The sequence below is a fragment of the Nymphalis io genome, chromosome 7, assembly GCF_905147045.1.
Source record: "Nymphalis io chromosome 7, ilAglIoxx1.1, whole genome shotgun sequence".
NCBI classification, from domain to species: domain Eukaryota; kingdom Metazoa; phylum Arthropoda; class Insecta; order Lepidoptera; family Nymphalidae; genus Nymphalis; species Nymphalis io.
Genome location: NC_065894.1, coordinates 8,775,260 through 8,787,572, shown reverse-complemented (window position 1 = coordinate 8,787,572; position 12,313 = coordinate 8,775,260). Strand labels below are relative to the sequence as shown.

Genomic DNA, 12,313 nt, shown 5'->3' with positions numbered 1-12,313 from the left:
ACTTTCTACAATACATATTATTCTACTATAATAATGAGTGAATATAGTGCATATTTGGTGAACTACCAAAAATTTAATGCAAGCCAATCATCCGTTTGATGTTTAAAATAATTAATTAAGGATTACTTGCTTATATGTAAATGTGGCTTTACACAGGAGTAATTGTTTTTTAAGAAAAACTTGATTTTAGTAATTAGTTCTCAATTCAAATAATTTAAAATCTTGAGATTTAATCATTTTAATAACAATAGTGTGAGAGAGTTAAGAGTTACATCAATAAAAAGCTGATCACTAGACATTATAATTTTTTAAATTAAGTTTTCAATTCTTTAAACCATATTACCATGGTTTCCTACAACTTTTAATGGTTCATTCAGTACTAGAGGTATATTTCCTCCTCCATTCTTTGGCACCCAGCCGGCCGATTCATCTTCTATCTTCTTTTTCTCTTCTTGTAATCTTTCATATTCATTTATTTCTATTTGATATTTAGGTGTTGTTATGCCAAAGAAGTTAGCCAATGATTCCCCTGCATAATCCACTGCATTTAGAACCTTTGATCCTGATTTTGTTGCCTGATATGATAACCAAGGTCCCCAAGTTAGTGATTTCTGAAAAATATCAATATGTTATATGTTATTTCAAATTTTTCTCTGAATAGTTACTTTACTCTATAATGGTACTAATAAAATATGCCCAACTGTTCTGTATCTAAAGTTAGTAAGAAGACATAACATGTGAAATATTGTGACAACCTTGTAATATGTAAATTTATTTGTATTTAATATAAGGAATTTTGCAATGGTCATACCACAAAATTTTCTTACCATCTCTACCTATTACCTATGATTCCTATGGTTATAACGATAGCTTCTTCTTATTCTCACTCTCGCTTCATTCTTTCTCTAAATCTAATTTTATATATATATAAATTATAAACATCAACCACCATGGAGTGAATATAGGTCAATGTTTATGTATATATTTTCATGAGAGCAATGGATACTTTCCACCATTTCTCAATATTTTCATACTTTTTCTGTTATCTTCTGTCTTTACTACTTTAATGAAAAGCATCAGATTTACTTAAATTTATTTTTATAAAACGTTGTAATTTTTTATATTATTTTTTTAATATGGCTGTAGAGACTTAGAATTGATTAGTCTATCATATCGTTATAGGCAAAAACAACGAAAGTATTAAAAATATTTTTTAGTACTTTTAATTAATAATGGACCCATTAAACTGTAAAATTTTGAGCATTACTCACTGGATCTACATTTGCATCGGTCTTATTAACACTTTGAAGCTCATTCACCTTTTCTTCTTCTATTTCTTCCTCTACTCCATCACTAAAGTGTAAAATTCTTATAGACCTGTTCATAGTCAAATTTACTTGAGAGTCCGGCCTATTTCCTCCATTATTTTCCATCTTGGCGTATTAATAACTAGTAACTACTATTTAAAATTACAATTTTAGATATTTCATCATCATTTACAATCAATAACAAAGAGTGTAGCTAACAAATCACCAACATCAATAAACAATAATTCATCTTTCAAAATAGAAGAGCAATCGTTTTGTTATCCACTTCACTCTTGTCTTTTTGAAACGTCAAATAGTGTTGTCTCTAATTGCCATCGATAATGTTTAATACCTATTCATACTGGCATCGATAATAATTCATGACGATGAAATATCGAATAGCTAAAAAGTTCAGTTACGTAAAAAAAAAAGAATTGATTGATTAACACAATTTATATAGATTTAGAGAAACTTCCAATAACATCATTATTTTAAATAACTTCTATATTATGCTAACAAGAGAGTGATAAACAGAAAAAAAACTTTTAACTGCGTAACGCTCTAAGCAAACTATTTAGAAGTAAATGTTATTTTGAATAAAATGTTTGATCATAAAAAGTGATTATCAAAATTAATAATACTGTCCAAACATTGAAGTTTTACTGTGCAACAATATTGGTAGCACTGTGTATAGTTACCATAATGTTTTTAATCATTTTATATATTTTGTAATCTATGGTATGTTTGTCATGTAGATTGTATATTGTCATTTGTCATATTATGTCAATGAAAAGTGTCAAAATTCTCGATTTTGTTTTTCTTTGAAGTAATTTCTATATTTTTTTAAAATATAATGTATTATACATTAAGAATATGAATGATTATTATAATATGCTTTCTGATCTCTATTCAAGTAGAAAGTTAAAAGGAAATAACTGAATAAACCAATATATATTTTTAATGAATTTGAAAAGATATACTTAGAAATAATAACAAAAACAAATAGTTTATATATGAAACATGGAGACTTTTTGTAGAGGATGTCTATCGAAATATGACCCGATTGAGTTAATACAATACAATGAAAAAAATAGAAGGTTATTTGTATACTGTACAGGTTTACAGGTAATTTATATATTTTTCTTTTAATCTCTTAATATATTTTAAAATTATATTGCGAGCACTTTCTTGTACTGTCTTTTGTTTTAACAATATTCTTATATTTATTTACAAAACGTGCCAGCGTCTTGGGTACAATGCCACAGGACAATGTTTTTTCTATAAATTTGTAATGCGTATTTTGTTTTTTATTTTAATATTAGTTATAGAATATAAAAATAAATTATACGTAAAATCATGTAAATTGCAAGCTACAAAAAAGTTAATACATTTTGATCTGTTAAGCTATTTCATTAGTATTTACAAAAACTATGTGAATCAACCTCAATATTTTCCATTAAAAATGCATCGATCATTTTAGGTCAAACGGAATGACACTTTTATATTCCAACTTTGTAAAGATTGTTGTATAAACATGAAGGCAGCGTGTAATTTCAAAAAGAATTGTCGAAACTCAGATAAAAAGCTCAAAAGTTACATAGAACTAAAGGAATCTGGTGAAAACATAGAATTTTGCACATTTCTCAAGAACACTGATGATACCATAAAAATAAGGTATTTGGTTTATTATTTTCTTGCCATTGGTTATAAATATATTTACTAAATTAAATAAACTCAATAATAATGTAGCATTTTAAAAAGCATATATTTAAGAAATGCATCTGTACAGGCTTCCAATGAATATTGGAAACAGCACACCAATCAATCAGAAGATCCGGGATGAGGACAATGGTAATTGTATTTTATAAAACAGATATTACATATTGTATCTAAGTTGAATATATTTTGCAGCATTTATACTTATAATATTGTATATGTAATGTTTACCAATTTTGATTTTTATTACTTTTATGTGACATGTTAGTTACATTTAGAAAATATATATTACTATATAAAAAACTTAAAGAGTGCAGACTAATTAGCATAATTTAAATATTTTGATTACTTGTTTTTTCATAAACGGATAAAAGTTTTTATGCATATCTTTCAGAGTCAACATGTACAAGCATACAAAACTTTATGACGGACATTCTTCAGGCTGAAGAAATTCCCGACAGCGAGGCACGCATCATCAGGGAAGTGATAGAGGAAGAAGCAGATATCTTGGAAGATTCTCTCGATTCCCATTGGTTGCAGGATGATGTATCAGTTGATAGTGATTATAGATTGGACTTTAGGTAAAAGTTTACATATCTTTTTATTCTAAACATAAATAATATTATATAATTGTAGAAATCACATTCTAAAAACTTTTAAATGTATATATTTTCCATCAAAGTTAGTTAAAATATATTTTTTATGCAGTTTCAGTCCTTTTTCTACACCTCGTTCAGCTATAAATGAGAATCAATTTAGTCCAATTAAATTGGCTAACCAACTAAAAGATAAAGAAACAGAAAAACTTAATTCAGAATTAATTATTGAAAATGTAGCAGATAATAATGTAGAAAATATTTTTACAAGTAAACCAGCTATCAATTTGAGTGATAATGATTTTAAAAATGAGTTCAATTTGAATATAGAACAAAATAAAAAATGTGTAATAGACGTTAATTTAGAAAATGCATTGAAAAACGACACAGCCCAGAAAGTCTTGTTGGATGAACTGATTTCTACTCCTCCCAGTAAGTATCCATTTAATTAATTTTTATATTTAATAAAAAACATAAATTAATAACTGATGTTATGATTAGCTGCAATGAAATTACTGATCAAAATATACATTATTTAAGTAGGTTTTCATTATACATGATTCATTAAATATAAAACTACCAAATGTTCAGAATGTAAATTATACTGAAAAGAACTGGCAAGAAACTGAGTATTACTTTTTTTCATTATGTATTTTAGTCATCAAACAGTACAGTCATCTAGACAATATTTTATACAGGATTTCCCATAGTCCTATATTTTGTATTGCATTGTCCTTGCAATACTTTAGTTTGTACAGTGGAACTTTAATTTTTTCTTCATTTTAGTGATAAACAAAAAATATTATTCATTTCAGTGATTCCAAACATATCAGCACCCCCTACACCAGTGATAAAAAATATTCTATTTGGAGATAATATAGGTCTTGATAATGAAATAATACAAAAAGAAAACTTTGATTACCAACCACCTATAAAGGAATTAGAAGAAATACAGCCAGATATTGATGTGATTGATGAATTTCTTAATGTTAATCATTTGAATTTAAAAGAAAATACTAAAGATATTGAATTCAATGATAGTTTAATGGATTTAGATGAAGTTGAGAGTATTGATAGATATTTCAATAAAGCTTTAGATAAAGAATCAAATGACAAAGATATCAAAAGATCTCCATCACCTATAGAAAATAAATATTGCATTACAAATTTCTATTGTAAAATGTGCAAACGACAATTTAAAAATTTGTTAGCATTAAAAGTACATTGTACAAAATATCATAAATTTAAAATAGAGAAACCAAAGACTAAACGGATTCGAAAAAAATATATTTGTGACTTCTGTGGACAACTATTTGCATCGTCCAAATGTATTGTGAAGCATCTTGAAAGACATCAGGTATTATTATTGTGCTGCATATTTTAATTGCTACTTAGATAATATCTTAAAAACTAAACCTGTAAATAAATTATTTTTAAATTAATATTATGACAATGTTGAGTGAAATTTATCACAAGTGTTTTGTCTCATGATTTTAATCTTACCATTAGGGATTAAAGCCAAGTATTAAAAATGATTATTTGCGTTATGATATTGGGAACCATTTTCAATTTTCTCCTGTTTGTTAGCTGATTTTTTATTAGCTAGTGGTGAACTTTAATGTAATATATCATAAAATTAATCATCATCAAATAGAAAGCAGTATATCATTGTATTCGCTTAAGTAAGCTTAAATTGATATAAAAATTATCTTTTCAGAAACCAAAAACATATGAATGCAAGAAATGTACATTGACATTTAAAACGGAGGCGGCAATGAGATTACATGAAACCAGTCACACGGGAATAAGAATAAAGAGCAACAATAGTAATGTTAGTAAATATTATATTCACATTTTGTACGTATTTTTTTTTCATTAACTTATATTTCTAATTGAATTTCCAGTCGTGTGATGTCTATGTTACAAGTGGGTGCCCAATAGCCCAATGATTGTTCGATTGATTCAATTCAATATTGATTGAATCGAATCAAATAGATTGTTTGACTTTGTGATTGATTTGATTGACTATTTATAGTAAACTATGATATGATAAGTGATAACCATTATTAATATAATTTTAAAAAAGACACTAAAAACTCAAATTAAAGTAAATTATAATTATTGATTGTCATCAACTGAGTTTTTTTTATCTATTAAGTAAAAATGTGCTTATAATATAATTTCAGTGAAAGACATTGTCATCTTATTTTTCAGAAAAAATATGTTTGTAGCACTTGTGGAGCAGTGTGCAGTAGCTCTTCAAATTACAACATCCATAAGAGACGGCACCTCAATAAGTTTACAATATCTTGTGAACAGTGTGGGAAAGGCTTCTATAGAACTTCCGATTTGGCAATCCATATGAGGTAACAATTTATTTTCATCATTAGTAATTATTTTAGAAGATTTGTGAAATTGTTCTCAACTATCCCAATCGAGATCAATATTCTTTTAGTATTCCGACCACAGGTAAAGTAAAGACAAAAAACTTTGACATAAAATTGATGCCGTTTCAATGGTTGTGATCTTGAACTCCAGTTGAAAGGGTGAGTATAACTACAGGCACAAAACACATTACATCTTAATTCCCAAGGTCGGTGTATCTTTGGTGATGTAAGGAATAGTTATGTACAGTATCGTAACAGCCTGTGTCCCACTGCTGGGCTAAGGCCTCCTCTCCCATTTTGAGAAGGAGAAGGTTTTGGAGCTTATTCCACCACGCTGCTCCAATGCGGTTTGGTGGAATACACATGTGGCAGAATTTCAGTGAAATTAGACATGCAGGTTTCCTCACGATGTTTAAGGAATGATTAATATTTACTTAATAGTTTCACTAATGCTCATTATTGAAACACATGTTTCGAGTTGTATATAAGTATACTTCCGAACGGACACAATAAGGAAATGTAGTTGTACCAAGTTGATATCTAGCATATCTATAGTCAAATAAAGAAACGATACACAAGTTCCATAAGACAAAGCTAAATTTAAGCCATGATTTATTAATAAATAAAACCAAAGATTTATGTATGTATTGCAGACAACATACTGGAGAGCGACCGTATGAATGTAAATATTGCAACCGCAGATTTACCCGGCAAGATGTTCTAAGCAGGCATATGAAATGTCATACAGGTAAAGTCGTTTTTTAATTAAAATTTTTATGACTTTATTTTATCAGTAAGTAACTTTCATTTGAAAATTCTAACAATGTACGTACTAAAATCCTAAATAATAATTATTTTAAAAATCGTCATTTATTCCTATCATTGTATTTGCACTGAAAACAAAATATTACAATAATACAAATATTTTCAGTCATATCTGTATGATATTAAAAAAAAACTATTAATAATAAATGTATAAAATTATGTAATATGGTTGACAGTGCAATGATAGTGTCTTTGATGGTTCATGCTGGTCAAATTCAGTATTTACTTATGTCTATAGTTCAGACAAACTGCTGATTTGTTGCTCAATACATTTAATACTAATATCAATTGATTCTGCTTAACCTACATAACATATCAAAGAATTCTTGTTAGACATAAAAAATATTGTAAATTCCTTTCTTGCGTTGGTTGGTCCGCGAGGCCTGATTTATTTGATATTATTATACGATTTTATTTCTTATCTCTATTACTACACTAATAACTAGTATATAATTTTAATACACGAATTAAAATTTGATTTGCATATCTGAATCAAGTCATGATAAATATGTATTTAACAACTTTTCTATTTCACTTCATATACAAGGCATATACACAGGCACAAGGTTGGTGGCGCATTGTTGACGTAAGCGATGGTTAACATTTCTTACAAAACCAATGTATGGGCGTTGGTGACCACTTACCATCAGGTGACCCATATGCTCGTCCGCCTTCCTATTCTATATAAAAAAAAACTTATTGTAAATAATAAAAAAAAATCTTATTTCAGGCGAGAAACCTTTCACCTGTCAATTCTGTGATACGAAATTCTGCAAAGCGTACGATTTGAAGTTTCATCAAAGTAAATCCAAAGTATGTATCCAACGTCAGGTGCAAATAATGGAGGATGAGAAGAACGATATCGTGGACGAAATAATCGTTACGAACGCTTTTGTATTTTAATTACAATATTTGTAATCAAAAAGAAAATGTGACAATAAATATAAATACATTATTGAAAAAACGTTTTACTTTTGATTTATCAATTTAATTTCTCTGTACAAAATACATTTCATGTATGTAATATCAGTATCGAAGAACCTTTGTTTTGCTTTTATTCCTTCCAAATTACATTACCTACAAACTCCATATAATTACTAAATAATGTGTACATCATTTAGACAAAGTTATACAAAAAACCATATATCACAAAATGTTTTAAAATCTTGCTCGCTTATTGCCAAATACACATGTAATTGCAATTGTTGTCAAATTACAATAGAATAGAGAATATCAACAAAGGTGTACACAACTTGTTTAATTTTAAAGCAATCAACTGCAAATACTGAATTAAAATTGCAACAAGTCTACAGATTTTGATATTACATTATAAAGTAATTTTCATAATTATTTACAATAATCAATACTCTTTCATTGAGCACCAAAGGTTCACCAGGCTTGATTTGTTTAATACAATTCCAAATATATAAATTAATGATTTTTTTACATCCGGCTAAATAAATTTAGACAAACAAAAGAGAAGAATATCATAAATCAATTGTAATAATCTTAGTTGCATGTAAAATTAGCATTAAAAATATAAAAAAATACCTCAGTTGACTTACAAATTCATTCGGTATGTGAGATAATAATTTATATATTAAAGAAATACACTGATATTAGCTTACTAAGTTGTATTTCTCTATCATACAAAAAAGAAACAATAAGTAACTAATTCTTAAAAAAATAAATTTGGTTTTAACAACTAAAATATAACATTCACAACATAACGTTTTATTTCACAAACAAAAATTCATACTTCATAAGATTAGTCCAAAACTTGATAAAGTCAAGGAGTATTAAAAAAAAACAGTTTGTATATCATTCATTAGTTATCTGTTGACCAGGAAAATGTGATGTAGCAGATCAACATTAACATCTATTTCTATACATAAATATTAAATACACATATTTAAATCTAGTATGTATTTATTTACTACTGCTATTCCCAATATTGTCATAATTCAATAAACATTTCATAACATCAATATTAATATGTAGTTATTACCCCAAGAAATATAACAATATCAAAAAAATAAATAGCAAGATTTATCAAGCTGGACGAATAACAATATTTTATTTATTTCGTTTGTAATTTTTGATCTTATTTTTTTTCAAATAATAGTTATTTTCAGTATATTACAAGACATTGAACTGTTTCAAACATTTATTAAATAACCATTTATTTCACTCAAACACAAAGCGTGTTGAATCAAGAGTTAACATTTACACAATAACAGTTTATATCTCATAATAATTTATTCCTGCTACTTACCATAATTTCTTGTCACTTCTAAGCTTAGTACTCAGCACCTTGGATTTCCATCATGAACATTAATAGTCCAACACTTACACATTACAGCTATTTAACTAATTCAAGCTAAGACTTTTGACCTTTCGGTCGGTGGCTAGGTGTACTCGAAATAAGGCAGTTGTCCGCTAATTGTACACGCATTGAGGTGTTCTCTTTCCTTAACTCTGTTAATTCTTGATTGAGCCTTAACACTTCTAATACAAGTTTGTCGTTATCAACTTCTAGCTTTTCCAATCTAAAATAAAATATATATATTTTTAATTAAAAATGCATACAAGGCATGAAAATAACTCAAGACAATTTTATTTACTTCTTCTGTTTCTCCGTGAGTTCAGTGATGTGATCACATGCTTTTGCTAGGATACCACCCTTACTCGCTGTGTCAGGAAGACCAGAATTTGGTACTAGGGCAGCTAATTTTGTGATCCAACTATTTATTTTATCCCTTCGACGCCTTTCCACTTCATTATGTGTTGCCCTTCTTTTGTCATCCCGCTGAAGAAATAATTGGATAAAATTGAAGTAATAATTTCTAGATATTAAATTATATTAAATATAATGTTATCACAGTATTGTATTTATTTAATCATTACCTTTTTGGCTGTTATAGCTTTATTTTGCATTGGTTGTCTTCTTATTACTTTCTTTTGTGTAGCAGTTGTCCCGAATACTTGTACTGGGTTGCTTATGACATAAAACTCGCCGCTAGGAATCACTGTAAATAAACAAAATGTTATTTTGCTTATGTGAACTAATTTTGTATAAAATTGTTCTAAATAATTTAATACTATTTAGATATTAGAAAATAGAAAGTAGGTAGGTAGATCCAGTAGACACACAATACAATAGATGTATAACATATACTCAGGGCTTAACAACTATACATATAAATAAAATTAAAGTGTCTGTCTGTGATTTCAAAATAACTGCCTCATTTAAAGTTAAAAACAATCATTTTGTTTATTTTAGTCTCTCTGTTTTAGTCTTTATTTCATCAAAATCGGTTAATCTGTCAAGTTATAAAAATGTATGTACTTTTTGTTGTTATATCTATTCAACCCCTATTTTACCGCCTAAAATGATATATAGGGGTTGAAAGTTTGTATGGGGATTCTATCATGTTTGATGAAAAAAGAATGATATTTAATATTAAAACTTCTGAGAAACAATAAATGTATACATATTTCATCATTTTTAGACATTCAACCCCAAACGGGAGAAATGGGGTTGAAACATTAGCATAAAAATTAAAAAAAATAGTCCGATCTGCTTGACTTGATTGAATTGCATTGTTTTTAGTGTTGTTTTGAAATGTTAGAACGGTGATATGTACATATTCGCTAAAAAAACTTCATTCACATACTTCTAGGTGCAATTAATAACTAAATGCAAAATACACAATGTCAAGCAAAGTACACAATCTTAATAACAATATCTTCTAGAGAGGTGCAAGTAATACTTTTTTTAAAACGAACTTCACTATGTTAGTGTTAGTAGATTTCTTTAACCTGAGTTTGATAGAAAAAAAAAAATTGGTATGCTTGCTCATTTACAATATTTAGTACATCCAATGGCACGGAGAAACGTGGGGGTATTTAAGCAACAGAATTGCAGATCGGAAGATTTGTATAAAAGAAATTTTTCTTCAAGCCATTTAAGTCACTATAAAATATATTAAGTAAACTACAGGGACTCACAGTAAGTTCGCTTATGATTATTAAAAGAACAATCATTACCTAAAATAAAATAAAAAACCCTAAATATACTTTTCTCTAACTAGAATGACATATCATGATTCTTATTTTAAAATCGTAGACTTACAAACAATTATTTATGTTTTACTTATACTTAAGCGGAAGCAAAGCCATGCACAGCTAGGGTTTAATAATAATTTACAAAGATAACAATATTATACATATAAAAGTGAATATATAGAATATTCAGACAGAAAAACATTACATTTACAACATACCATGTGTTGGTGAATGGGATGACATAGTATTAGGTGTTTCTTCACCAGTCATTTGGACAAGTTTATATGTTACTGCTCCAGCTGAAAATATTAATTATAAATCAATTTCATACCATTTAAAATCATATTTGTATTCTTATCTGTCAACATTTAGACCAGAAACTAATTATAATTCAAAGAAAGAGTATTTATTACTTATAATTATATTCTTAAGCTATTAAACTACTTTTCCTATATATATTTTATAAAAATAATATATTATATATCATGCAAAAGTTGTAAATTTTTCTGTATTAAAATTAAATTAATTATATATATAAACTTACATAAATCCTTAAAATTATATGAAGAGCTGTTATCTTCTTCATTAGCATCCAGAAAAGACTGTGAAACTAAATGTGATCTATCACACTCAGCACTCCCTGAAATTAAAATAATCCAATTTACAACTTTTAACATACTTATATTTAGTTTAATAAGCCTTTTTAAGCAATACAATGACAGATTTAATTGATTAATATAAACATATTTTAATGTTGACAAATATTCGTATATTGTTGGACTAAGCAATGTGAATTTACAAACAACAATTTATTTCGTACCAAATGATCCTTCATCGACCATGCCCAGCAACTCACTATCTGCACTGTAAATAATACCCACAATAAACAAATAAAACTAAGTTATTCTAACATAAATAATATCACGAAAGAAGAAATATTTGCCAAATTGCAAAACTAATGTTGACCTTCGCTGGCACTTTAGATTAATATAATTATGTAATACAAATGAGACCTAAACATTTATATAAGATGCCGATAATGTTTTACCTGTTATCGAGTGAATTTTCATGGATGTCAACTTCAACTTCTACTTTGGCCATTGCGCGTAATTATTTTTGAATTTTCTAAACTTGATCACGGGGACAAAATAAAGTGGTCATGTGATAAAGCCAGAGACAAATTGGCACAGATACATAACCGTAAAATATTGCACCTAAATGTCACAGACAAGTATTTATGTTTCAATAATTATGGATAATTATAAAATATGTTAATTGATTATTAAAAACAGTTAATTATTTAATGTCTTAAACAATATTTAATATTAATAAATAATGGTTATAATTTATAAACTTTTAAATTGTAACATAATATTGACAACAAACATTTTTGAAAATTACGCTAGAGGGCATA

At 27.4% G+C, this 12,313-nt stretch overlaps 3 protein-coding genes across 4 annotated transcripts; 1 reads left to right on the top strand and 2 right to left on the bottom strand.

Moving 5' to 3' along the window:
• Window positions 1-222: 222 nt before the first annotated feature.
• Window positions 223-1,585, bottom strand: LOC126769552 (protein FAM177B). Of its 2 annotated transcripts, none has more exons than XM_050488419.1 (2): window positions 1,320-1,585; window positions 223-611 (listed from the first exon to the last, which is right to left on the bottom strand). In XM_050488419.1, exons 1-2 carry the CDS (start codon window positions 1,431-1,433, stop codon window positions 330-332), a joined length of 396 nt encoding a protein of 131 aa, XP_050344376.1. In that variant the 5' UTR covers window positions 1,434-1,585; the 3' UTR covers window positions 223-329. The 2 variants fall into 2 exon arrangements, with proteins under 2 accessions (XP_050344376.1, XP_050344375.1); XM_050488418.1 differs by having other exon boundaries at window positions 1,272-1,573.
• A 592-nt stretch (window positions 1,586-2,177) lies between these two features.
• LOC126769460 (zinc finger protein 1 homolog) lies at window positions 2,178-7,890 on the top strand. The gene is made up of 10 exons (XM_050488272.1): window positions 2,178-2,432; window positions 2,788-2,981; window positions 3,097-3,158; window positions 3,418-3,604; window positions 3,732-4,051; window positions 4,435-4,976; window positions 5,337-5,450; window positions 5,834-5,985; window positions 6,660-6,754; window positions 7,562-7,890. Exons 1-10 carry the CDS (start codon window positions 2,328-2,330, stop codon window positions 7,732-7,734), a joined length of 1,944 nt encoding a protein of 647 aa, XP_050344229.1. The 5' UTR covers window positions 2,178-2,327; the 3' UTR covers window positions 7,735-7,890.
• Window positions 7,891-7,912: 22 nt separating this feature from the next.
• Window positions 7,913-12,071, bottom strand: LOC126769511 (upstream stimulatory factor 2). Its single transcript, XM_050488369.1, has 7 exons — window positions 11,948-12,071; window positions 11,720-11,763; window positions 11,444-11,539; window positions 11,118-11,198; window positions 9,739-9,860; window positions 9,456-9,640; window positions 7,913-9,380 (listed from the first exon to the last, which is right to left on the bottom strand). The coding sequence occupies exons 1-7, from the start codon at window positions 11,998-12,000 to the stop codon at window positions 9,212-9,214; spliced, it is 750 nt and encodes a 249-aa protein (XP_050344326.1). The 5' UTR covers window positions 12,001-12,071; the 3' UTR covers window positions 7,913-9,211.
• Between the last annotated feature and the right edge of the window lie 242 nt (window positions 12,072-12,313).